Below are 24,499 nucleotides of genomic sequence, written 5' to 3'. Positions count from 1 at the left end.
TTACTAATGGAAAATTGGACTAACTAATATAGAGCAATAAGGATGTAAAAATAAGAGAATAATACCATGTATTTGTGCTTTGTAGAAAAAGTAATTGTGGCAATATGAATACAAATGGTAGCATATGAGACACCAAATTGAATGAGACCTGACGAGACTGGAATCGGAACTGTTAGACCTTGAATGCCCTGCGGGGGGGGGGGGGGAGCACGGACGCCCGACTGACTGCTGCTAGGGCGGAACATGACCGCCTGCTAGACCGTCTGAAAAATGTAAACTTTGCGGCACACTCGGCTCGGACCCACAGGCAAGGTGATAGACCGGGTAAATTGCTAACCTGGCTGATCGCACGAGAGGACCGTTGGCCCCAATATCGGCCATACAGGCTAGAGATGGCAGGCTACTGTACTCTCAGCGCCAAATACAGGAGGCCTTCACGGAACATTATAGTGGCCTGTACCTCTCCCACCTTCAGGCTCCGCTACCTACCATTAAGGAATACCTCTCTGACATACAGTTGCCTGCCCTGACGGCGACACAACGTGATGACCTTGGAGCACTGCTGGACCCCGAGGAACTCCGTGACGCCATCTTTAACCTCTCGAATGGTAAGACCCCGGGTCCGGATGGCTTACCGGCCGAGTTCTACAAGGCCGCCTCGGACATCCTGATCCCACATCTGGTGAAGATGTACTCCGCGGCTACTGATGACCTCGACCTACCCCCGACCCTTAATGAGGCGACGCTTGTCTCCTTATTAAAACCTGGCAGAGATGGCACGCAGATGGGCTCTTACCGCCCTCTCGCGCTTTTGAACACTGACTACACCACGACCAGAACGGGTTTGTACCGACAAGACACGCCTCCCATAATATCCGACGATTATTTCGTTTGCAGGAATATGCTACGGCTCAATGGCCACGAGCGGGATGCCTTGTGCTGGACCTGGAGAAAGCTTTTGACTCGGTGGAATGGCCCTACCTGCGAGCAGTGTTGGAGAAATTTGATTTAGGTGAGGACTATCGCATGATGGTCGGCATTTTATACAGCAGGCCCACGGTCCGAGTCCGAACTGGGACACTACTCTCAGACCCCATTCGAGTACTGAGAGGTACGAGACAGGGCTGCCCACTTTCGCCCCTGCTGTTCTCCCTAGCAGTGGAACCCCTGGCCGCGATACTCCGGTCTCAGGGAACTGACTGGGGAATACCGCTGGCAGACGGACTACATGTGGTGTCCTTATATGCCGACGACCTTCTTTTATACGTTAAGGACCTCACCAATGTCCCAGACTCCCTTACTACAATCTTCGGTACCTTTGAGGAAATGTCGGGCCTAAAAGTGAACTGGGCCAAATCCGGGGCATACTCCTTTAGCCCGGATGTCCCTGAATGTGATACAGACATCGGGGGTGAAAGGTTGCGGTGGTATCCCAGTGTATTCAAGTATCTTGGGATACACATTTACCGAGACCCGATGGACGTCTTGGAGGGCAACCTGATGAGGGCGATCGCCTCTACCAAGTGGGGTTCTGGAACACACTACCGCTCAATGTCCCCAGTCGCATAGCCTTAGCCAAAATGATAGTGCTACCGCGACTATTATACTACTTTGCAAACATACCAACATATGTACCTACCCGGGTATTCCGAGACCTTGAAACTCTGCTACGAACTCTGATTTGGAATAAAGGCCGACCCCGCGTCGCACTGACGAAAATGTACATGCCCACTGCGGAGGGCGGACTAGCAGTCCCGAACATGGAATTATACTACCTGGCTGCACAAATGCAATGGGTGTCGGGCTGGCTAGGAGGCAAGAACCTGAATGACACCGCTAAAGATACCACCACTTGGTCCCTGTTCCAAATTCAGAGACTATTCCACCCGCTGACTCGGGCTCCGAGACCGCCGCAACTGCTGCTCGCAGTGGCGCGCAGGTGCTTCCTCCGTTGCTTATACATAACACGCGCTACGACACCATATGCGCCGATGTTGCCACTGTTGGGCACCCCGACGACGGCTGGGACCCTATCCGCTGTCCGGCTGGAGAGCTGGACCACCGCAGAAGTGGAAACGATGGGTGACCTTTACTCTGATGGCGCCCTACTACCCTTTGCTACCCTCGTGGAGGACACATCCCTCCCGGCTGGACAGTTCCTGACGCATGCATCCCTCGTATATGCGTTAACCACCGCTTGGGGAGACATATCTAGTGAACCACCCGTGCACCATTTCATACAGTACATACATGTCATGAGCAACGGCACTCATATTATTCATTGGCTCACCCAAGCGCTTCTGCTACATACGCACCAGGCGACTGGATACCTGAGGGAGAAATGGGCGACAGACAGAGGACGGGACTGGACGGACAAAGAGTGGGCCATAATACTGGCTGGTCCAGTGAACGTCCCTCGCAACCCTCGCTTTAAAATCATACAATTTTACATACTGCACCGCGCATATCTCACCCCTGCAAAAATTAATAAATAAATACTTTTCAGTAACAGACACGGCCTGCAGCCGATGCTCTCACATAGGCGCAGATCTCCTTCACATGCTCTGGCTCTGTCCTGCCCTCCAGCAATACTGGGAAGGAGTGACCAAGATGCTACGGCATTGCACTGGGTAACACATTCCGAACACATGGGAGGCGTGCATATTGGGTTTGTTCAAGCGCACACACCTTAATAGGGTCCAGACTAGATACTGGGACCTGGGACTCATCACGGCCAAACGACTGCTCACCAAGAAATGGAAAGCTTCCACATCCCCACAGCTCCGACACTGGTGTCTGTCGCTGACAAACTGGGCGCGGGCTGAGAGCTCTGTCCTGCAACGGGAAGAGACGGCAAGACTCAGAAAATTCCCTATAGCACAACAATGGGAGGACATACTACACTCCTTCCTGCAGAAATGCACAGAACAGGGAATCACATGACGGAACATGTACTGACACCCCTACTCCCCGCTGCGACACACTGATAAACACACTTGATGCATCCTCTACCTTCCTGTCGCCGCCAAACCTGACACTCTCTAACTTGCGCTCTCCTGCCACGCTCCAGCGATCGCTTACCCCACACCCGGAGTCACACCGCCACATATGATGCTGCGACGAGAGCCGAAGCCGCCCACCGGAATGCCACACACACCGGTTGCTCACAGACCCGCCCCCGCCCCCCTGGGGACTCGGCTACATGGACAGATTGCATCCTGCTGAGTCCCGGCCCCCCCCCCACCTACCTCTCCCGCGAGGCGCAACTGTCACGTTGACTCTGACCTCCACTTCCTCGACGCTAAGGCAAACTCTACGCATACCTTACCCCACCTTCCTCCTGTACAACCCATGCCCCTGTTTTGTAGTTAGTAGATGGTTTGGTTTCAATTTTCCCTTAGACCTTGTCCATCCATGCACAGCTTCATGCTCTACCTGCTATCACACCATGAGTCACCCTAGGAAGGGACGACAAATACCTGGGCACCTCGCCCGGATGCTGAGGTGTGGAACACATCTTTCCCACAGACTGGATACACGAGGGAGTTACACGCCCCAAACACGCACAGTCGCCGAACGCCCTCAACACTCCTTCATAAGACGGCCAGACCATCCACCTGTACATCTGCACGAAGACACTCACTAGGGCTGCACATTAGGCAGGATGGACACGGCTGCCATCGCCAGCGCTGATGAGGGTAGATTCGGCACATCCACCATGATCCACGGAACCTATACGGACAAAGAAAACATATAGACCATACAATCACTAGACGCTGAACATATGCAAGTTATGTTGTAAAGTGGAATATTGTCATACGCTGCCGGACCCCCGGGTTGCCGGCCCTAAAGCTGTGTTCACTTACCTTATGATTCACTAGATCCTATATCTGCTGCTGGCCCGGATGGGTTGTAAGCTATGATGCTGTGTAGAATGTGCGTTAGACAATAAAGGTCTTTAAAAAAAAAAAAAAAAAAAAATGAATACAAATGGTAAGTAAAACTGCATATATGTGGCTTCGCTAGGTAACACTTGACCGGGAAAAATTAGAAAGGTGGGAGGTAAACCGAAGTGGTTTATTTGCTTTATCTAATTTCTGGTATGTTTGTTTTCTTATTAGTTCCCATTTGGCACGAGAGGCCTAGTCTGAAAAGTGGCTGTTGAAAACGCAAATGGTAAAGATGGCCCCCACACATGCGTAGTGAGAAAGAAAGAAAAGTCACAAGTGAGAGCGGCTTATGCCCAGAGCGAGGGATGTCAAGGCCAGCATGGCCTACTGGCGGAAGTCGTGCCAAAGTTGAATGGATTCAAAAGCCTGGGAAAGAATGAACTCTCAGGACTGTGTGCGAGGAATTGATACAAACAGGAGAAGAAAAGTATACAAGTACATGTAAATTATTTAATTAACTCATAAGAAACCAAGGCGTGATTCTGCAAATTTCAAACTGGTTTTGAACAAGGAGGACATGAGGTGATCATTACCACCCCTCAAATGGACCAATGGGAAATGAGTGAAGGCCCTAAAAGTTTCAATTTTGATTCTAGATAGCTAGTAAAAGGGTATAAAATGTCTTGTATAAGTGATCTTGGTGTGGCCTTATTAAATTGCACCACACATGCTGTCGGTTGGGACTATTTTACTTAAGGTGCAAAAGACTTTGAAAATGTTTGGACTTTAACTTTTGATGAGACGGAAAAGAGAGATTTGTTGCAGAGATTCTATGTTGGGAGGGAGACATCGAGGAGGTTAGAAAAGACAGTCCTGTTCTATATTCTGCTATTCAACCGTCGCCCTATGGCCAAGGGGTAATGAGTTGCTTAAATGTATTACTAAATGCTTAGAAATGTACTTGTTTTAATAAATCTATTGCAATATAAACATTCTTAATGATTTAGATAAAAGATATTTGAAATATAAACTAGAGTCTGTGATTACTACATAGGTTATGTAAATAAAATGTTAAAGTTGTGAGAATAATGTGATTGAGCTGGACAAGTTGGTCCATCGACCGAATAGCGGAGTACCTTGATGTTTGTTCACTACAAAATAGCGAGGGTCTAGAGAAATTAAATGTATATAATGTATAAAGTTAATGTATAGGTTAATAAGGTACCCCGCATATCTTGCAACTTGTCTACTCATCACTGATTCAGGGACGGTTTGCGATTGAGAGAAGGTGTGTATGAGTGACTTGCAGTGTTATGGGCCCCACTGATGAGTAAAATAGAGTCGGTCCTGTTCTCAAGTGATGTAGATAGAGGGATTTAGGTTAGACCGCGCTGCATAAGTTTTCTTGGTAGCAGAGGATGGTTTGTATAGGTCAGTTTGGAGATTATTGCTGTTTTACGCTTAACACTAAATGTTGAGTTTGTATTGCGTTATATGTAGTCGGAATTTTGAAGCTTCCGGGAAGTAGGAAGTGGATGTATGTGACAAGAGAAGTCACATGGAATTGTGCATAGTCTGATTTCAATTTGGTGATAATACAGGACTTTGTGTTATGTTAGGGAATTTTCTGTGTATCTGTGCTGAATGAAATGGTAAACAGGTATTCTTGTGAAACTCTGGCCTTAATTCTCAGGAGCTGTATAGTCTCCGCATGTGTCTTATCCCTAGAGAAACGGGTTTGCCTTTTGCGTGTTAGAAGGGTAAGGTAGAGGGAAGTGCTACTTTATCGGCGAAAATGAAATTCTGTGGAAGGTTAGAGGTAAGCGCTGTCTACTGGAAATACAAAATTCTTGTATGTCTGGGTAAAACTCTCTTTTGGTAATGTAAGTGTTTAAATGTTGTAACTAACAAGAATAGAAATACAGTGCCGATAAATTTTGTAAAGGCGGGGATACGAGAAGCAGGAGCAGAATTGACACAAGCAGGAGCTGCGCTGAGATTTGCCAGTTGCAGAAGGTGTGAGCAATCCTGATTGGGGCATTAGTGTATTTTCACGCTGATATTCGTCAGTTGCAGAAGGCCTGAGCAATCCTAATTGGTGCGTTAGTGTATTTTCACGCTGAGATTCGTCAGTTGCAGAAGGCGTGAGCAATCCGGATTGGTGCATTAGTGTGTTTCGCTCTGGGATAGGTCCGTAAAAGTGTGACGTGAACTACTCGGATTGGTGCGTTAGTGTGTTTCGCGCAGGGATAGGACGAAGAGAAAAAAAATCAGCGTAGATTAAAAAGGTGTATAACTTGGTTGTGAAGTGAAGAAGAATGGATTATTATTACGAGCAGGAAAAAAAAAAAAGAGACCTTCATGGTTTAAGAAAATCAAGAATTTTTTCAAGAAGGATAAAGAAATAACGACGAGAGGGAAAAGTGCTTCCTCCGCTGAAAATGCCTGCATCATATATGATGACAAAATATGGCTATCATACTTGCATATGGTTAGAAAATTGGGCAAAATATACAAAGGATGATGGAGTTTTGGAATTTCCAGAAGTAGGTTTATTTAGCGCAGCACTGATATGGAATTTGAGAGAAAAATGATGAAGCTTGAACCGAGACCTAGACCAGCACAGTTTGAGGCTTTAATGGAATGGGAGGATGAGAGAGAGAGAGAAAGATTGAGATTCCAGAGAAGACAGATATAATACAAGAGGATTATGGGGATCGACTCATGAGAGTAGAATGAAAAGTTGGAGGTGTGCTAATATGTGGGATGGTATGTATCCTGACAGAACAGTAGATGAAATGTTAGGAAGAAAATGTAAAGAAGAAAAATCATGGAATACCAGAGAAAAGTGGGTATGGAATCAGTGATACAGAAGATGAAGCATTGGAGGAAACTTTAAATAAGAGACCCCTCCATAGCAACAGACTTCTGCAGTGGTGACATCAAATGCACCGCCAATGGAGACAAATAAATAAAACCCCAAGCAGATATACTGAATTAAATAGGTAATTTGAATCACAGAAGATAACGCAAACTATAAAACCTAGTACTTCTGAGTTAGAAAAATCTACAAATGAATTAGCTGAGAAAATAAAAGAATTGACGAAAAATGTAGAAGGTGTAACTGTACCCGTAACTATAGGTCCTGTAATACCAGTATTTGAGAATCAGAAAATAGAACACTCGTTAACAATTCCTTTGAATTCTAGTATGTAAGAAGTGCGAGAAATAATGTATCCTGACCTGAATGAGACGAGTACAGTTGATGATTTGTTGAGGTATGCAAAATATTGTAGTGATGACATTGAAGCAAGACAGCGTAAATTGAAAGAGAAACCAATGTGGGCACAAGTGAAAGTTGCAGAACAACAAGAAGCACAATTGATTAACCAAGCAAGCGAAATAGGTCAGACTAAACAAACATTTTATACAAATAAAGGAAAAGGCCAAATGAGCCTAGATGAGGCTAAAAAGAAGCGGATATGTCATAATTGCGGCATGGTAGGGCATTGGAAGAACGAGTGTAAGTTACCTCCCAAAATGAATACCAAAAATAAATCATTGAATCCACAGGTGCAGAATGAGGTGAATCAGCAAACACCACTACAACAACAGGTAGTTACTCAGCAGAGTCAGGTGCAGAGACAGGATTCTACGGGGGAGAGCAGGTAAAAAGATTGCTGTGTGCAACTGCTTCCCAGTTTTGGTGGCGACCGGATGGAAAATAATCAGATGAGAGTTATTGACGGTGCTTAGGAGAGGAAGTGGAGTGCGTGCTTGGCGCAACTCTAGAGGCAGATCAGTCTGGTCCCTTTGTGGATGGAAAGGTGAATAGTACAAATGTCACCTTCCTAGTGGACACTGGTGCTACCTGTTGTAGTTAGATCAGTAGAAATTCCAAAACTTCCTCTCCCAGGAGAACACATCGAAGTAGTAGGAGTAGTGAATAGGCAGATTCAAACCCCTCTCATACAACCAGTGGAGGTGGAAATAGGTTAGTTTAAAGAAATGCATCGCTTTGTGGTTTGTGATAGTAGTCTTGTAAATTTGCTTGGAAGCGACATACTCTGTAAAATGAACTGTGCCACTTACTGTACTCCAGATGGCATTGCTTTCCAAACAGCAGATAATGATCTTTTGTATAAGGTGACCATGTCCATAATCTTTTCTGAAAAAAGTGAAACGTTCCCTGTATTTGACAAAGAAAAAATTCCCATTGAAATGAAAGGAACAGTTAAAAGTGATGTATGGGATTTTACCGGAGAAGATGTAGGCTTAATGAAAGGAATAGATCCTGTAAAGATTACTATAAGAAAAGGCAAGCTATCCCAATACGCCACAGTATAAATTGACACCAGAAATCATTTAAGGAGTAACTCCAGTAATTAATAATGATGATTTGGAGTAATGATTGAACAAGGGATTTTGAAAGAAATAATGAGCAGTCCATATAATTCACCTATAATGGGACTGAAAAAGCCAAATGGAACTTTTAGAATAGTGCAAGACCTGAGAAAGGTAAACAAAATTGTTGTTCCATGTTGTCCGATTGTACCAAATCCAGCTGTGCTATTATACCAAATTCCGTATGATGCCGAATGGTACACTGTCATTGACTTACGCAATGCATTTTTTACAATTCGTTTGCACCCTTATAGCCAACCAATTTTTGCCTTCAGGTTTGGCGAGCATATTTTGGCATGGTGCCGGCTTCCTCAAGGGTATACAGAAAGCCCTTCCATTTTTAATCAAATATTGAAAAAATCATTAGAAAGTCTGAAAATGCCTGAAAAATCTGTTTTGGTTGAATATACTGATGACCTGTTGGTGGCATCAAGAACCAAGGAAGCTTGCATTTCTGATACCATTGCATTACTGAATCACTAGGCTGAAGGAGGACATAAAGTATCTCTATCAAAATTACAGTTCTGTCAACAAGAAGTACAGTACTCAGGTCATAAGATTGAAAAGGGAATGAGGAGAAGTGACCATTGAGAGAATTAGGATAATAAGAGGAATGAGCCCGCCCCCACACCCCCAAGACGCAAAAACAAGTGTGAATGTTTCTTAGAACGGTTGGGTATTGTCGACAGTGGATAAGTTGATTGCCATTGATTGCAAAACCTTTACAACGACTGACAAAAGGGGATGTAAAAGACCCTATAGTACTGAATGAGAAAGAAATGGAAGCTTTCAAGCAATTGAAGAACAGCTTATGTGAAGCACCAGCGCTAGGTATGCCTGAGTATGAAAAATAATTTGAGCTGTATTGTAGTGAAAGGGATGGATGTGCACTTTCAGTTCTGATACAGAGGCATGGAAGAATGAGAAGGCCCAGTGCATATTTTACAGCTGATCTAGATACGGTAGCCAAAGCATTACCTGGATATCTGAAAGCTGTAGCCGCTACGAGTGTGAGCCTGGAACAAAGGGAATGTATAGTGATGGGATATCCTGTAAAAGTTTGTCCCACATTCAGTTGAAATACTGTTGACTCACGCTAAAAGCCAATTCCTGACCAATAGTCGTTTGACCAGATATGAGAAGGTGATTTTGGGCTCAGACAATGTGACAATTGCTAGATGTGTAAATGTGAATCCTTCAACCTTGTTGCCTGATGCATGGAATGCTGAGGACAAAGATGATAATGATCACAAGTGTTTGGATGTACTTTAATATTGAACAAAACCACAACCTGACATCAAAGATTAACCTTTGGAAGATGTTTGTGAATGGATCATGTCTGAGAATAGATAAAGGAATTTTGAGCGTTGCATATGCTGTATGTGCTGTGGCAGCTATACTGGAAGCGTCATGTTTGAAGGGAATACGTTCAGGACAAGTTACAGAGCTGATTGCTGTGATTCGGGCTTGTAAATTGGGAAAAGGTGTCCGAATTACCGTAGTGACTGATAGTCAGTACGGGTTTGGGATTGTGCACGACTGCGGACAGATCTGGTCCCAGAGAGGATATTTGACCTCTTCGGGAACTCCAAAACGAAATGGTGAGTTTGTGAAGATGTTGCTTGAGGCAATACAGCTGCCTAAAATGATTGCGGTTGTGAAGTGTGTAGCTCTTCAGAATGAAGATTACATCACAGAAGGTAATAAGTGTGCGGACGCAATAGCTCAATATTGTGCTGGGCACATGACTTCAATGAACAGGGAAAGAGAAAAAGAACATGTTTCTTGTTCTTTAATGCTTACTAACATAGTAGAAACTTGGCAGGAAGTGAGACAATTGCAGGAAGGAGCGAGCAATAAGGAAAGAGACAGATGGATAAAAGCAGGTTGTAGACAAAGAGAAGATGAAGTTTGGGTTTACAGGGATGAAAGACCAGTCATGCCTGATAGCATGATCTCTAATATGGCACGGATGTACCTTGGACAAGCACACATTGAGAGAGATGCAAGGATTAGACTTTTTAAACAAACCTGGTACAATCCCCAATTTCGCACTATTGCCGAGAGCTTTTGTCAAAGATGTCTCCTATGCCAACAGTTAAACCCAGGAAGAAAAACAGTTGTGAGTCTGGGATCCATAGGACGGGAGGGAGGTCTTTTACTAGAATGCAACTAGATTTCATTGAAATGCCACATTGCAATAGACTGCGTTATGTACTAGTGATTATCTGTTTATTTTCCCATTGGATGGAAGCTTACCCCACCAGGAGAAATGATGGAGTCACAGTAGCTAAATTGTTGTTAAGAGAATGTATTCCTAGGTATGGCTTTCCAGTGACAATTGAAACAGAGGAAATCACTTTCAGAATGAAATCATTCAATTGATATGGGAGGCATTGGACATTCAGCACATATTGCACTGTGCCTACAGATCAGAGGCTGCTGGAGTGGTTGAACAAGTGAATGGAACAATAAAAAACAGACTTGGAAAAATGTGTTTAGCCACATGACTTAAATGGCCAGATGCTTTGCCTCTTGTCTTAATGACCCTGAGAAGCATACCTGACAGAAAAATAGGTTTGAGTCCTCATGAAATACTGATGGGATGAGTAATGAGACAATAAACTGCTGACTATAACTAATGATCTTATTTTGGACTATTGCAAAGGCTTGGCTGACGTAGTCCATTCTGTGTTTCACCAGGTTGGAATTGATGCAAGCCCTCAAGAGACATCCAGCTCATGACCTGGGCCCTGGGGATTGGGTGCGTATCAAAGTTCACCGAAGGAGACACTGTCTGGTGCCACGTTGGGACAAACCACGTCAGGTGATATTGGTTACCACCACAGCAGTAAAGTGTGCAGGTGTGAAAAAGTGGATTCATGCCAGCCACTCAAAGTCCCCGAACCTGAAGATCGACAAGTGAGTTGACATCTGGAAGAGAACACAAGTTCTGATTCTGATGGAGAAAGTGAAACAAACAGAATTCCAGATTCGAAAGCTCGACCTGGAAGTCAACATCTGGCAGTATCAGATACAAGTTCAGCATCTGAAGCAGAGACGGGCAAGGAAGGCAAGAAAAAAATGCTACAAAAAGTAAGCAGGCAAAACAATTCTTTCACATTTTCGAACAAAAGATAAAAGAGGCCCCAATTAATCAGATCTTAGATACCTCTTCCAAAGAAGATGGAAACAAAGAAAATAACACAGATGAAGTAGAAGACCAAACAAAATCTCCAGATCAGATCAAAATAAAAGCAAGTAAACAAGGAAAACCAAAAGACGAGGATAAGTCAAGTACAAACAAAGCCAACGACAAAAGTGAAACATTACAACTAAATCAAAGAGAGGTCACAGAACAACAAAAAACACAGGAAATCAAGTCAAAGAGCGAATGTGAAACATTGACTCATAAAGGATTAAATTGGCACACTGGAGGAAATTTATCACCTATCCAAGAAAAAACGGTAAAAGAGCAAAGCCAAAAAACACCGGCAGACCAAGTGAGGGAATCAGATATTGGTCTGATAATCACGGCAGGAAATAAAGGAAGAACTTGCAGGGTCCATCACGAAACGGAGCCAAATGAGAAAATAAGACAAAACCCAAGTAATATACAAATAGGTCAAGGAGAAATGCACCCCCTAAAAGAAGAATCCATGGCAGAATATATTCGACCGGATTTAAAAATCACGGTCTGCAAGAATGACAACACATCGCAAATTCGATTTGATCCAATTGAAGGAAAAAGGAGAGTTTATCAAACCCGTCATTTCGAAACAGCAAGTATGGTAACAGAATGTAAATTATTATTCAAGCCGGAATTTCAAACAAAGGGAAACTCAGATACGTTGAACAGGGGAAACATCCTGCGACTAATCAAAGAGATACCTAAACTAAGGGGAATTACAACAAGTGACCTGAAAGCAGTAGAATTCATACAAAGAAACAAAGATATGAATTCGGAAATAAGTAGCACCACCTGGGCATCTAAAGAAATAGTAGAGCTTATTTTCTCAACCAGGACATACTTTTCAGATTGGGGAATAACTTTAGAACGTCAAACCCCAATAAAATATCCATTCCCCTTACTAAATAACAAGATTCCCCAATCCAACAATGTAAAGGAAATAAATCAAACAATCTTGAGGGGAGCAAGAAACAAATCAATTTCCGAACCAAGATCTGAGCAGCACAAAGGCGAAGCAGCAATACCAGGGTTTGAAGGAACACAAAGAATGGTCTTGGTTGGCACAGGCCCTAAACACCCATCGATCCTGATGTAGGCAAAACAGCAGGAAAAAAATCAAAGACAAAACACCAATTTATCAGTAAAACCAGAAACAAAAATAAGGATATGCTCATGGAACGTACACGGTTTTAAAGAAATGTCCCAAGACCAAGAAACAATAGAATACCTGAGCAAATTTGAAATAATTTTACTACAAGAAACATGGAATGTAATCCCGAGACAAATTATGGGATATGAGGAACATCACATAATGGCAGAAAAATTTGCAAAGTATGGACACCCAAGGGGAGGTTTGTCCATCTTTATCACGTAAGACTAATTACGCTCTTCCCCTGAGGCGGAAAGCCGGGGGCGCTCTTTCCTATCTTCTAAAATAGCGCTTTGCACTCTGCTGGTATTTTGTTTTTAAAAGCTGTATATATTTTATCGTGTGCTTTTTAACCACATATGTGCATTGAATTGACTGTGAAGGCGAGACTTACATCGCCGAGGGTCCCTGCACGCCTCTGTCCACCGGCGCAGCCGATCTTGTCGCTGACGCCGGCACGTAGAGGGACAGCCGCCATCTTGGGATAGGCAGGGTAGCGGTCCAGTCTCTGGCCGCCTCCCACCCTCCTCATGTATATAAACAAATGGACTTCCCGTCCGCGCAGCGGGCGGGCGCAGCGGGCGCGCCGATGGCGCGCCGAAGGCGCGCCTAAGGCAAGCCCGTCTGCGCCCGTCCGCGCCTGGCCCGTGCCTAGTGCCGGTCCCCCTGTCCGTTGCTTAGCGGCTCCTAGCGTCACCTGGTCTAAAAACCAACTATTACAATTGAGACCGAGGGTGTGTAATTTGACCCCTTTATGCTGCCCTAGCTATATAGAGGATTCCTCTTTCGAATGCCCGCAATGTGCATTTAAACTGTTGCCAGCTAGAAAACGCACTTCTCATTACTGTAATGTAAGTAAACGGCATACTCAAGCGATAACGCTTAAAATTGCGCTGGTTAACTGTCGGTCGCTGCCTCGCCATGCAGGTGAGATATGGTCATCCCTTACTTCTGATGATTGGGATGTACTGTTTCTCACGGAGACTTGGCTGAAGGATTCCTCGAACCCCGACATTCTTTTGGCCACTCCCCCGGGCTACCTTCTTAAAGGTTGTCATCGTGATGGTGGCCAAATGGGTGGGGGTATTGCCATTATACGAGTTCATCAAGATGAGGGAAGAGGAATAGCTGTCCTATCTGTTCCCCAGAATTAGGCAGGATTAATCAAAGGTGGATAGGACACTTGTAACCACTACTACCAAGAGAAATATTTGGAAAACCCTCATAAACGTTGTGTATAACGTAAGCGGTATATGTTGTTGGCCGCCCCACACAAACGTTATGGCAGTAGTCATTGGGTTTAACAATTTGTAAATTGCCAGCCTCACCCGAGGCGTTCTCTGGTTTTGTGGCAGTCTCCAGAGAATTTAGAGTAACGTTTGTGTGGGGCGGCCAACAACATATACCGCTTACGTTATACACAACGTTTATGAGGGTTTTCCAAATATTTCTCTTGGTAGTAGTGGTTACAAGTGTCCTATCCACCTTTGATTAATCCTGTATTGCCATTATAGCCAAGGCCCACCTCAAGTTGACGATTAGTAAACTTGGGAACATTGGCAAAATTGAAGCCATGTATTTTACCTTGGCTGATTCCATGGCTGTCATTTTAGCCGGGATTTTGGTATATAATCCACCCACTGCCTCGTCTTGCTCCCTTACGTCTCTGGTACACCTGATTGCAGACCTATCCCTTAAACACTCGCATTTTATTGTGCTTGGTGATTTTAATTTACACGTGGATGATCCACTATGTACGCAGGCCACCCAGTTTTTGGACACTATGAAGGGTCTGAATTTATTTCAACTTGCTCAGGGCCCAACGCATACAGCAGGCCATACTCTGGATTTAATTTTTTCAAGGCACCTGGACATCATGCTTCATCCACCCCTTCCTCTTACTTGGTCGGATCATTACCTCCTGCTTTTTGATCTTACCCTTACCTTGGCACCCTCACCTATTGCACTTAATAAGGAGTACGGGAGAAAATGGCACAAAGTTACTTGCGCCACTCTGAGTCCCCTTTTTCTCTATGGTGCTGAACCCCTGTCCGGTAATATTGATGAAAGGGTGTCTAAGCTTAACTTAACTTTGTTGCATGCCATTGATTCTATCGCACCCCTTCAACCTATCACCTCTGCTAGATCTCGCCCGTCGGCTCCCTGGTTTTCTTCGATTCTTCGGGAGGAGAAGAGTCGCTGTAAAAGACTTGAACGTTTATGGCGGAAAAACTATGATTCAGAGGCCAAATCTATCTATAAAGTCGCTTTAAGAAAATTTTTGTCCTTAAAACGGTCGACAATGAGAGATTTTTTTTCTCTTCAAATTGAGAAATCTAAGAATTCATCCAAATCCCTTTTTAAAATTGTAAAGGACTTTTCGCATCCAGCCGCTTTATCTCCCCAGATCCCGGCTAGCCAGGCATTATGTAATGGTCTGTCTGACTACTTTCAGGAAAAGATCGTGACCATTAGGTCGTCCTTCCCCGTGGAGGGAACTTTACCGGCCTCGGGTGGGATAGACGGGGACATTCCCTCCCTTGAGTCCTTTAAAGAGATGACTATTGAGTCCGCTCAGAGATTAATCACCCAATGTAAATCTGGTTCCCCTCTCGACCGGATTCCGGCTAAAATGATGGGTAATTTAGCCCCTATATTGATTGAACCTCTCCTTGCTATTTGGAACTGTTCTCTTGGCTTAGGCCAGTTCCCCTCTATCTGGAAGGAGGCTATGCTAGTCCCTATTCTGAAAAAGGCGAATTCAGACCCTGGCCAATTTTCTAACTATCGCCCCATCTCCCTTCTCCCTCATGCAGCTAAGATCTTGGAGAAAGCAGTTCAACTGCAATTGGCAGAATTTCTGGAGACTAATATGCTCCTACATGATTCTCAGTCGGGATTCAGAACTGGTTTCAGTACGGAGACGGCTCTCCTGGAGGCCTCCGAGACTATCAGAGAGTGTGTGGATAGGGGCGAGGAGGCCATGTTGGTCCTCCTCGACCTATCCGCCGCCTTTGATACGGTTTCCCATATGATTTTATTGGATCGCTTGAGCCAGGTGGGCATAGGGGGTACAGTGTTGACCTGGATCAGCTCTTTTTTGAAAGATCGTTCTCAGAGGGTTTTTTTAAGACCTTTTAAATCTGCTGGTAAACCCCTTCTCTGTGGCGTCCCCAGGGCTCGGCCTTGAGCCCTCTGTTATTTAATGTGTACCTTGCCCCACTGGCCAAGGTGGTTGAATCTTGGGGAGTCAGAGTGATCTCCTATGCTGATGATACTCAGCTGGTGTTTTCTTTTAGGGATCACTCTGACACCTCCTTTGCCAACTTCCGCCAGTGTCTGAATAACATATGTAACTGGATGACCACCAACCATCTCAGGCTTAATACTGACAAAACGGAGGTAATGTTTTTTAACCAGAAAACGTCTATTCCCTCTAGCCTGTGGTGGCCAACGGCTCTTGACCCCCCCCCTGTTCCAGCTCTCACAGTTCGCAATCTGGGTTTCCAGTTTGATAATACCCTCTCCTGCGCTCCCCACATTAACAAAACAACCTCTGCATGCTTTGCGAAATTGTGTATGATTAAAAAGATTCTCCCGTACCTTCCGCTAAATGCTCGCAGAACTGTGGTTCAGTCATTAATCACGTCTCACTTAGACTATGCCAACAGTCTCTACGCGGGTGCCCCTTTGTATCAGATTGAACGTTTGCAAATCGTGCAGAATGCCGCGGCAAGACTGATTGGAAATATTCCATATCGACAATCTGTAGCATCCTATCGCAAAAAATTGCACTGGCTTCCTATTGCACGACGTATCCATTTTAAGATTCTGATACTTGCTTTTCGAGCCGTGAACAACCTTGGCCCAGGCTATTTGAAAAAACGGCTTGTGGTATCACAATCCGTTAGATCCTTACGATCCAATAGTCTACGCCTCCTGGTTGTCCCACGCTTCCGTCTCTCCAGAGTGGGTGGTAGAGCATTTGGAGTATCAGCCGCCAGACTGTGGAACAATCTCCCCTTGGATCTTAGATTTGTCCCCACGGAACCCATCTTTCGCCGTAAACTTAAGACTTGGTTGTTTTCCTCTTAAATTTCTGTTTTCATACTTTCTTTCTTGGGCTAGTTAGTTGTTAGCGCCGGGACACCCCCTCGGGGGTAGCCGTGCGCTCTATAAAACCTATAAATAAATATCACGAATAAATTAGACTGGAAAACCGAACTGCTCGAATCAGGGGAGAATTGGTTACAAGTGATCAAAGTAGAGTCAAAAGTTAGCAAAAAGAACCCTGGATGGAATTTACTAATCATAAACCTATACATCCACCCAGATAAGGCCACAAAAGTGAAAAAAGCTCAAACTCTAATAAATTTGATAAAAACTTTACATAGAACTTATCAATCTCATGAGTTACTTATCTCTGGTGACTTCAACTGTAATCTAATAAAAAACAATTGGACCAAGGATAAAATTCATAAAATCTGGAGCGACCTAGAACCACTAGGTTTAACAGTTCTAAATGGAAACACGGAGGGAGACATACCCGCCAAGACCACTTTCACCAGCGGTAAAAAGAACTCCACAATAGATTTCACTCTAACAAGCAACGAACTAAAAAAGAACATAGATCACTTTGGAATACAAATCCGACCAGAGAGCGACCACTACCCACAAGAGACAATAATGAGGAAAAGCATAGAGGAGAAAACTCAATTAGAATTTCTTACAGCAATTCCGGAAATTTATAAACTGAACAAGATCAAAAGTAAGGGCCCAGTAAAAAAGGAGATAATGGACGCAGTATTGGAACACGGAAACTCCACGAAGGCCTTTGAAAATCAATCACCCATAATAAAATGGGAGAAGTTAAACAAATTTGTGCTAGGAAAATTCGCGGTAAACACACCAGCGACCCATGGACATAAAGGAAACAAAGAGCCGTGGTATAATACTAAATTAAGAGACAAGAAAAGGGAAATCGCGAAAAAATTAAAAACAAAGGCCGCAGAAAAAAGGTTAGGAAAAGAAGTAGATAACAACGATATACAAAAAATGAGGAAAGAATACAAAGAGGACTGTAGAAACGCCAAAAAATCCTACACAGAGGAAATCTGGGAAGATCTGTTAAGAGCAAGTAAATTACCAAATAGTGGAGAATTTTGGAAGATAATAAATAAACTTTCGAAAGGAGCCGGCGGCCAACTTAATATAGGAATAAGTGAAACAACATGGGCCGCTTATAACAACAGTCTGTATAACATCCAGAGCTACTCAATTAACATAGAAGCATGTAATAACTTAGAAAACAATCAAGAACAAAAAGAAACAGTTCTGGGACAAAGGAAAAATGACCAGCAGGACGGTTCAGACCGAGATGAACAAATGCCGTTGACAACTATCAAACATTTAACCGACCTAATAAGGAAAATGAAAGCGGAAGGAGCAGCTGGCCCAAACGGAATGCCAAATGCCCTATTCAAATATGACTCCGACTTTTGGGCAAAATACCTAACTCCACTATTTAACTACATTCATAAAGAAAAAAAGATCCCACTGTCGTGGCAAGGAAACATATTCCACCCAATATATAAAAGTGGATGCAGGAGTGAACCCGGGAATTACAGACTAATAGCCTTAATCGACGTGGAGGCTAAGCTCTTCTCATCTTGTATATTGTCCCTACTTCGACAATGGATAAAAGATAACAAAATAATACCCAAATTCCAAACCGGTTTCAGAGAAGGCATGGGCTGTTTAACCAATCTGTCAGCTCTGTCACTACTAGTCGAAGGAGCAGGGAAAAGGAAGAGCGGATTAATAGCCTGCTACATTGATCTGAAATCGGCCTTCGATCGAGTCCCCAGAAGACGCCTATGGAATAAATTGGACCAGTGGGGCCTTCCAAATGCAATAATGGAAACAATAATGGCACTATATAGTGGAACATGGGCAAAAGTAAAACTAGGAGACGGAAGAAGAATATCCGCAGAACAAAAAATAACCAACGGCCTCAAACAGGGTTGCGTGCTTTCCCCAAGCCTTTTTAACATATATTTGGCCAATTTGAAAGACCATATCAAGAACGTGAATGGACACCCGCCTAAATTGGCTAATGAAAGCATTCAATTCCTCCAATATGCGGATGATATTGTAATTTTAAGTCAAACCCCGATAGGCCTACAAAGAACAATAGCCGAATTAACAGATTACTTTGAGAGAGAAGGCCTGGAATTAAACATCAAAAAAACAAAAGTGGTGAGACTGGCGGGCACCAGTAGAAGATCTTTCAAGTGGTACACAAAAGGCAGACACATCGAGGAAGTAACGGCTTACAAATATTTGGGGGTCACAACAAGTAAAAACATGGCCCTTTTAACCCAAAAAAGAATCATCGCTACAAAAGCACAATCATTGAGCTTCGCGTATAAAGTTCTCCAAAAGAAACTGCAATGCCCATCATATGACCATCTGCTAAAAGTAATGGCAGCCCAAATCCTACCCTCCCTATCATATGGAAAGGAAATATGGCATGGGAAAGAAGCAGCCATTTTAAACAACCTGGTGACAAAAATATACAAATCCGTGTTTCATCTACACAAAGGATCTTCCCCGGCGCAAATAAGGCTGGAATTCGGCCTGCAAAATCAAATATACCAAAGGAAAGCAGCCCTAGTGAAATGGTGTTGGAAATTGAGATCGGCGGAAACAGGATCCTTAAACAATCTATGTTGGCAAGAAATTAAAAAGCAATACGACCGACAGGAATCAAATTCATGGGGGAATGATTTGCGAGCAGCATTAGAATCCCTCAAATTAGAGGAGATCTGGAAGAATCCACTGGAAGAAATATCCTTTAAAAAGATCTGCAAGCTAAATGCAAAAGCCCTATCTTTGGTAGAAGATAAAAAGACTCTGGCCAAACGGCGGCATGCATGGACCATTTTAAATTCGTACAAACTTTTAAAACCTCAACCCTACCTCATGGCGCACTTCAGGCTATCCCTAAAAACAAAATTCTTGGCCCTCAGAATGGGTGACCATTTTTCAAAAGACTTGATCCCTTCATGGAAGGACACACATCAGGGACTAAAATGTAGACTATGTGATTATCACAGTGAGACCTTGTGCCATCTCCTGTGCACATGTGTGCCCTTAAAAGAAAAGAGGAAAACCCTACTGAAACCAATTTTTAACATCCTACAGATTCGTACCTGCAGGCAAGCTGTGACCAGCTGGATGGGAGCAAGTTCAAATATCCTATTATGCCGCGGGGTAAAATTTATGAACTTTGTAGAGTCTCAGCTTCAAAAAGTAGAAACAGACCACAGATAAGGTCAGAGACAAAGTGTTTAATTAATGGACAAGAAAATATATTTTTCTGTTTTTTTACTAAACGAACCTTTTATTCGCTGCTATTTATATTCGAATTTTGTATGTATGCTTTATGGTTATGACAAACCAAATAAAGTAAATTTTTGACTTGACTTGACTTGACTGAAGCAGAGACTGAAATAATTGAAATCCCAGATCTTGAAGATCGACCTGTAAGTCGACATCTGAAGATATCGAACACTAGTTTGGAAATTGAGCGAGAACAGAGCAAAACAAGTGAAATTGAGGACACTAAAAATAAAACTGAAAGCTCTGAAATAAAAAATATTGACATAGAAACTGGTGAAAAGGAAAGAATTAATGAGGACAATAAGGATGTGTATATATATATATATATATATATATATATATATATATATATAAAAACACACTCCTTCTAAACCAATTGGAAAGAAGCACGCCGACCAGGCATCAGGATTCAAGGTACCGGATTTATTCGGGCAAAGTGGCGCAGTATACAAATCTCAAGTCCACCCATTACGGCTTGGGTCTGCATGTAAGTATTATATGAGAAGGCACAATGTCCAGACGCGTTTCGAGAACCCCTTGTTCTCTTTCTCAACGTTAAATGTGACAGACCCCGCACTACAGGTCCCAAGATGCAATGTGCCACGCCCACTTTGGGGCAGGACTTCTTAAAGTGAATGGGTGGTAACATGAAATCTAGCCAGCACAAACGCCATTGAGAAAGAGAATGAGGGGTTCTCGAAACGCGTCTGGACATTGTGCCTTCTCATGTAATACTTACATGCAGACCCAAGCCGTAATGGGTGGACTTGAGATTTGTATACTGCTGCCACTTTGCCCGAATAAATCCAGTACCTTGAATCCTAATGCCTGGTCGGCGTGCTTCTTTCCAATTGGTTTAGAAGGAGTGTGTTTATGTTCCTTGGAGGTGTTCGCCCCCAGCGCCTTGACCGCCCTTACCTGTGTCCTGCTCTGCGAACAAAACGTGTGGCAAATCAATTTGAGAACAGGACCCGCCTGCACTTGCCTGGTAAGCGGCACGGAGTGTACCTGCAAGCACGGAGTTTCCGGCGATTACTGAGCCCCAGTGCAAGTTGTGGGCGTGGGAAGGTGGAGCACAAGCGTGCAACACCGTGGGCATCAACTTCAGGGTGCTGGTTCACAACGGGATGAAGGCAGAAGAGCGTTTTTGCATTGAGGATGCAAGCGTGAAATGGATCCAAATTTCATGACACTGGTCGATATGCTGTTAAATAAGCCTTTCAGGTAACCACTGGGTGTTGTAATGAGATCCTGTGCTAGAGTTCGACGTATCAACGTTAAATGTGACAGACCCCGCACTACAGGTCCCAAGATGCAATGTGCCACGCCCACATTGGGGCAGGACTTCTTAAAGTGAATGGGTGGTAACATGAAATCTAGCCAGCACAAACGCCATTGAGAAAGAGAACGAGGGGTTCTCGAAACGCGTCTGGACATTGTGCCTTCTCATGTAATACTTACATGCAGACCCAAGCCGTAATGGGTGGACTTGAGATTTGTATACTGCTGCCACTTTGCCCGAATAAATCCAGTACCTTGAATCCTGATGCCTGGTCGGCGTGCTTCTTTCCAATTGGTTTAGAAAGAGTGTGTTTATGTTCCTTGGAGGTGTTCGCCCCCAGCGCCTTGACCGCCCTTACCTGTGTCCTGCTCTGCGAACAAAACGTGTGGCATATTATATATATATATATATATATATATATATATATATATATATAAAAATAATAATGTACCCCGCATAACTTGCAGCTCGTCTACTCATTACAGATTCAGGGACGGTGTGCGATTGAGAGAAGGTGTGTATGAGTGACTTGCAGTGTTATGGGCCCCACTGATGAGTAAAATATAGTCGTTCCTGTTCTGAAGTGATATAAAGGGATTTAGGTTAGACCGCGCTGCATCAGTTTTCTTGGTAGCAGAGGATGGTTTCTATCAGGATACTGTGCAAACCTTTTGCATAAAATGAAAAAAGGCACTATTGCATCTGGGTTTTAGAATAGGCCGCATTCCTGCACTAGCTCCCAACGGTGGATTTACACCCAAGGATGGTGGTACCATCTTCTGAAATTCCAGCCATGCCGAACATCAATGAAAAGTCTTGGATGTCCTGGTGGTTAAGAACGGTAATGAATGAAGGCTGAGGCAGAAGCTGGAGGATACAGACTGTACCAGTGACAACTGTCAAACTACACAAACAGGCAAATACTGGAAGACAAACTATATACTCTACTGAGACACGCCTGAACATGTTGTGATGCACTTTAACAATTTCCTTGCTAGCAGCGCCCTTGGACTATGGCCATTCCCCCCGTGAAGATAGCTAAACATAAATTAAGGATAGAGTTTTAAAAAAAAAGTCCTGGGAGTTGATCAACTTTACACAACATCCAAATAATAGCTCTGTCAAACATATAGGTACTTTGAGTGACATTATGCATTTAAGTTTCAGGAAGATGTCTGTGATAGTTTCAAAGCATAGTCAGGACAACCCAGACCCATGTATAGTGGATACCTGACATGAATGCTCTGGTTATGCAGGAAAATGATAAAGAGACAATGTTTTCAGTTCTCACACCATGGTACTGGAATATCAATTACTGTTCTCTTACTTCTTGCTGTTTCAATTTCTTCTCTTCTTTTCGATGCAGTTCAAGCATATCCTCCAGCTTTTTCTTCAAAGTGTCTGTATAACTATGAAACTTTTCCTAAAAAGAAGAAAGTTTATATTTTCAAAACCATAAAGATATTGATAAAGACAGTGTGCAACTCTCAGGGTTGGACTGGCCTATAGGATAATCAGGCAGTGTCCAATGGGCTGTGTGTGGGAAATTATTTGGGCCCGTTTGTGGGATGGTTTTATGGTTTGCTCAATCACTTCTTACAGTTGATTTTCCTGATATTAAAACAAACATGCTAGAAGCAAGCTTAAATCCATGCCGTCTTCCATATCTTTTAAAACACTAACACAGAAAACCTTTACACATTTAAAACTATACCAAATTGTAAACATGACCACTTTTTTACCCATCTAATTGAATTATAGCCCCTTAAGTGCTCTCGTCAGCCAATGGCCGTCGCGAGCAATACCTCCATAGCGCTGCGCAATTCCGTTGGGCGATGCGGCCATGCCCACTCATTAAAACCACCGCACTGCGGCACAATTTGCTCCACAGTTAAGCGGATAGGCGTGTGGCAAGCGTGTTTATTTTTTCCGAAGTTTTATATAGCGCGAACTTGACCCGAAGGTATCCGAGCGCTTTATGGAGCACCAGTTGCGTTACACAAGGACATTCATTTTTGTTAGGCACTGGGAGATTGAGTGATTTCCCCAGAATCACAGGATGTGGAGGGTCAATGCAGAGACTCAAACCCGGTGCCTCAGATTTGAGATCGACCGCCCTAGCCGCTAGGCCACATCCTCTCCTAGTTTGGCACCCGGACCTATTTTCTGTCGTAGTCCGAGCCTGACAACTATGTATGTGTCTTCTGTTAGCAGGATTGGCATCTTCTGGACATACAATGTATGCTGATGGGCATGTTAGGTGGCACATCATTTAGGACAACATGAATGTTGTGATTTTATGGCAATGGCCAGTTAGCAATCATTTGAATTTTGATGGGCATGACCTCTGGCTAGTTTCTGATGATAGGCTTGCTCCCTGGCCACAACTCCTGATGATGGGCATCTTCTGTTGGCATCGCTTTGATGCTCCACAGAAGGGACCCCGGCTATAAGCCTGGTCTTTTCCACCAGCACACCAGTGAAGTTGATGTGGCAACCAGGTTTTGTTGGCCACTCATAACTGATGAGAGGAGTTTTGAAAAGGGTGAGGGGCATAGAAAAATTGTGTCCCGGCCCTCGATCAGTACATGTTAGTTGGAAAGGGTGTAGTTGTGCCTTAGCTGCAGATTTACTCTTACCAGCCCTTGAGTGGGAATGGGGAGCTAGAGAGGTGTGGTGCCTTAGACTTCAGGGCGAGTTCCACAGCCGCTGGGAAGGGGACCGTGGGGAAATGGCTAGACTGTTTGAGGGCCGACTCATGCCATATTCTGTTAGCAAGGTTGCGAAGCTAGAGCTGAAACAGGGTGCTGGAACACTAGCCTCCCTTGTGCTCGACAGACGAGGTGGGGAGTGAGAGCAGTATTCTTGAAAAAGATGGGGACTCCTGCCCCAGGGAATTTGTGATCCTCAGACCCTTTTCTTTTTTTTTTTAAATACATTTAATTTTCGTTATCAGGTAGAAAAAAATCCATTACACCACAATTTGCCGTGATTCGCAGTACATCGGTTCATTAGTTAGTACACGTCATTCGCACAATAAATATAGAACCAACATAAATAAATAGAGGAACCCAAGGTTAAAGCCACTGCACAGAAGGGAGGGGGGGAGCCTCCCTTGGGCACAGATGCATCATTCCCAATTTATTAGTTCACTTCTACAATTCATGATACTTGCGTGC

The 24,499-nt window shown here is 43.8% G+C and overlaps 1 protein-coding gene across 2 annotated transcripts in view; it reads right to left on the bottom strand.

Annotated features, from left to right (window-relative positions):
* LOC144756149 (E3 ubiquitin-protein ligase TRIM39-like) overlaps positions 1-24,499 on the bottom strand; it is a 439,360-nt gene that overhangs the window by 399,971 nt on the left and 14,890 nt on the right. For both annotated transcript variants that reach the window (XM_078645725.1, XM_078645726.1), the window contains exon 3: positions 22,648-22,743. In XM_078645725.1, the coding sequence (XP_078501851.1) occupies positions 22,648-22,743 (96 nt within the window). The remainder of the gene's footprint in view (positions 1-22,647; positions 22,744-24,499) is intronic.

Source organism: Lissotriton helveticus, chromosome 5_1 (genome assembly GCF_964261635.1).
Source record: "Lissotriton helveticus chromosome 5_1, aLisHel1.1, whole genome shotgun sequence".
Taxonomy (NCBI): domain Eukaryota; kingdom Metazoa; phylum Chordata; class Amphibia; order Caudata; family Salamandridae; genus Lissotriton; species Lissotriton helveticus.
Note: the sequence above shows the minus strand (reverse complement) of the source record. Positions and strands in the feature narration are given on the sequence as shown.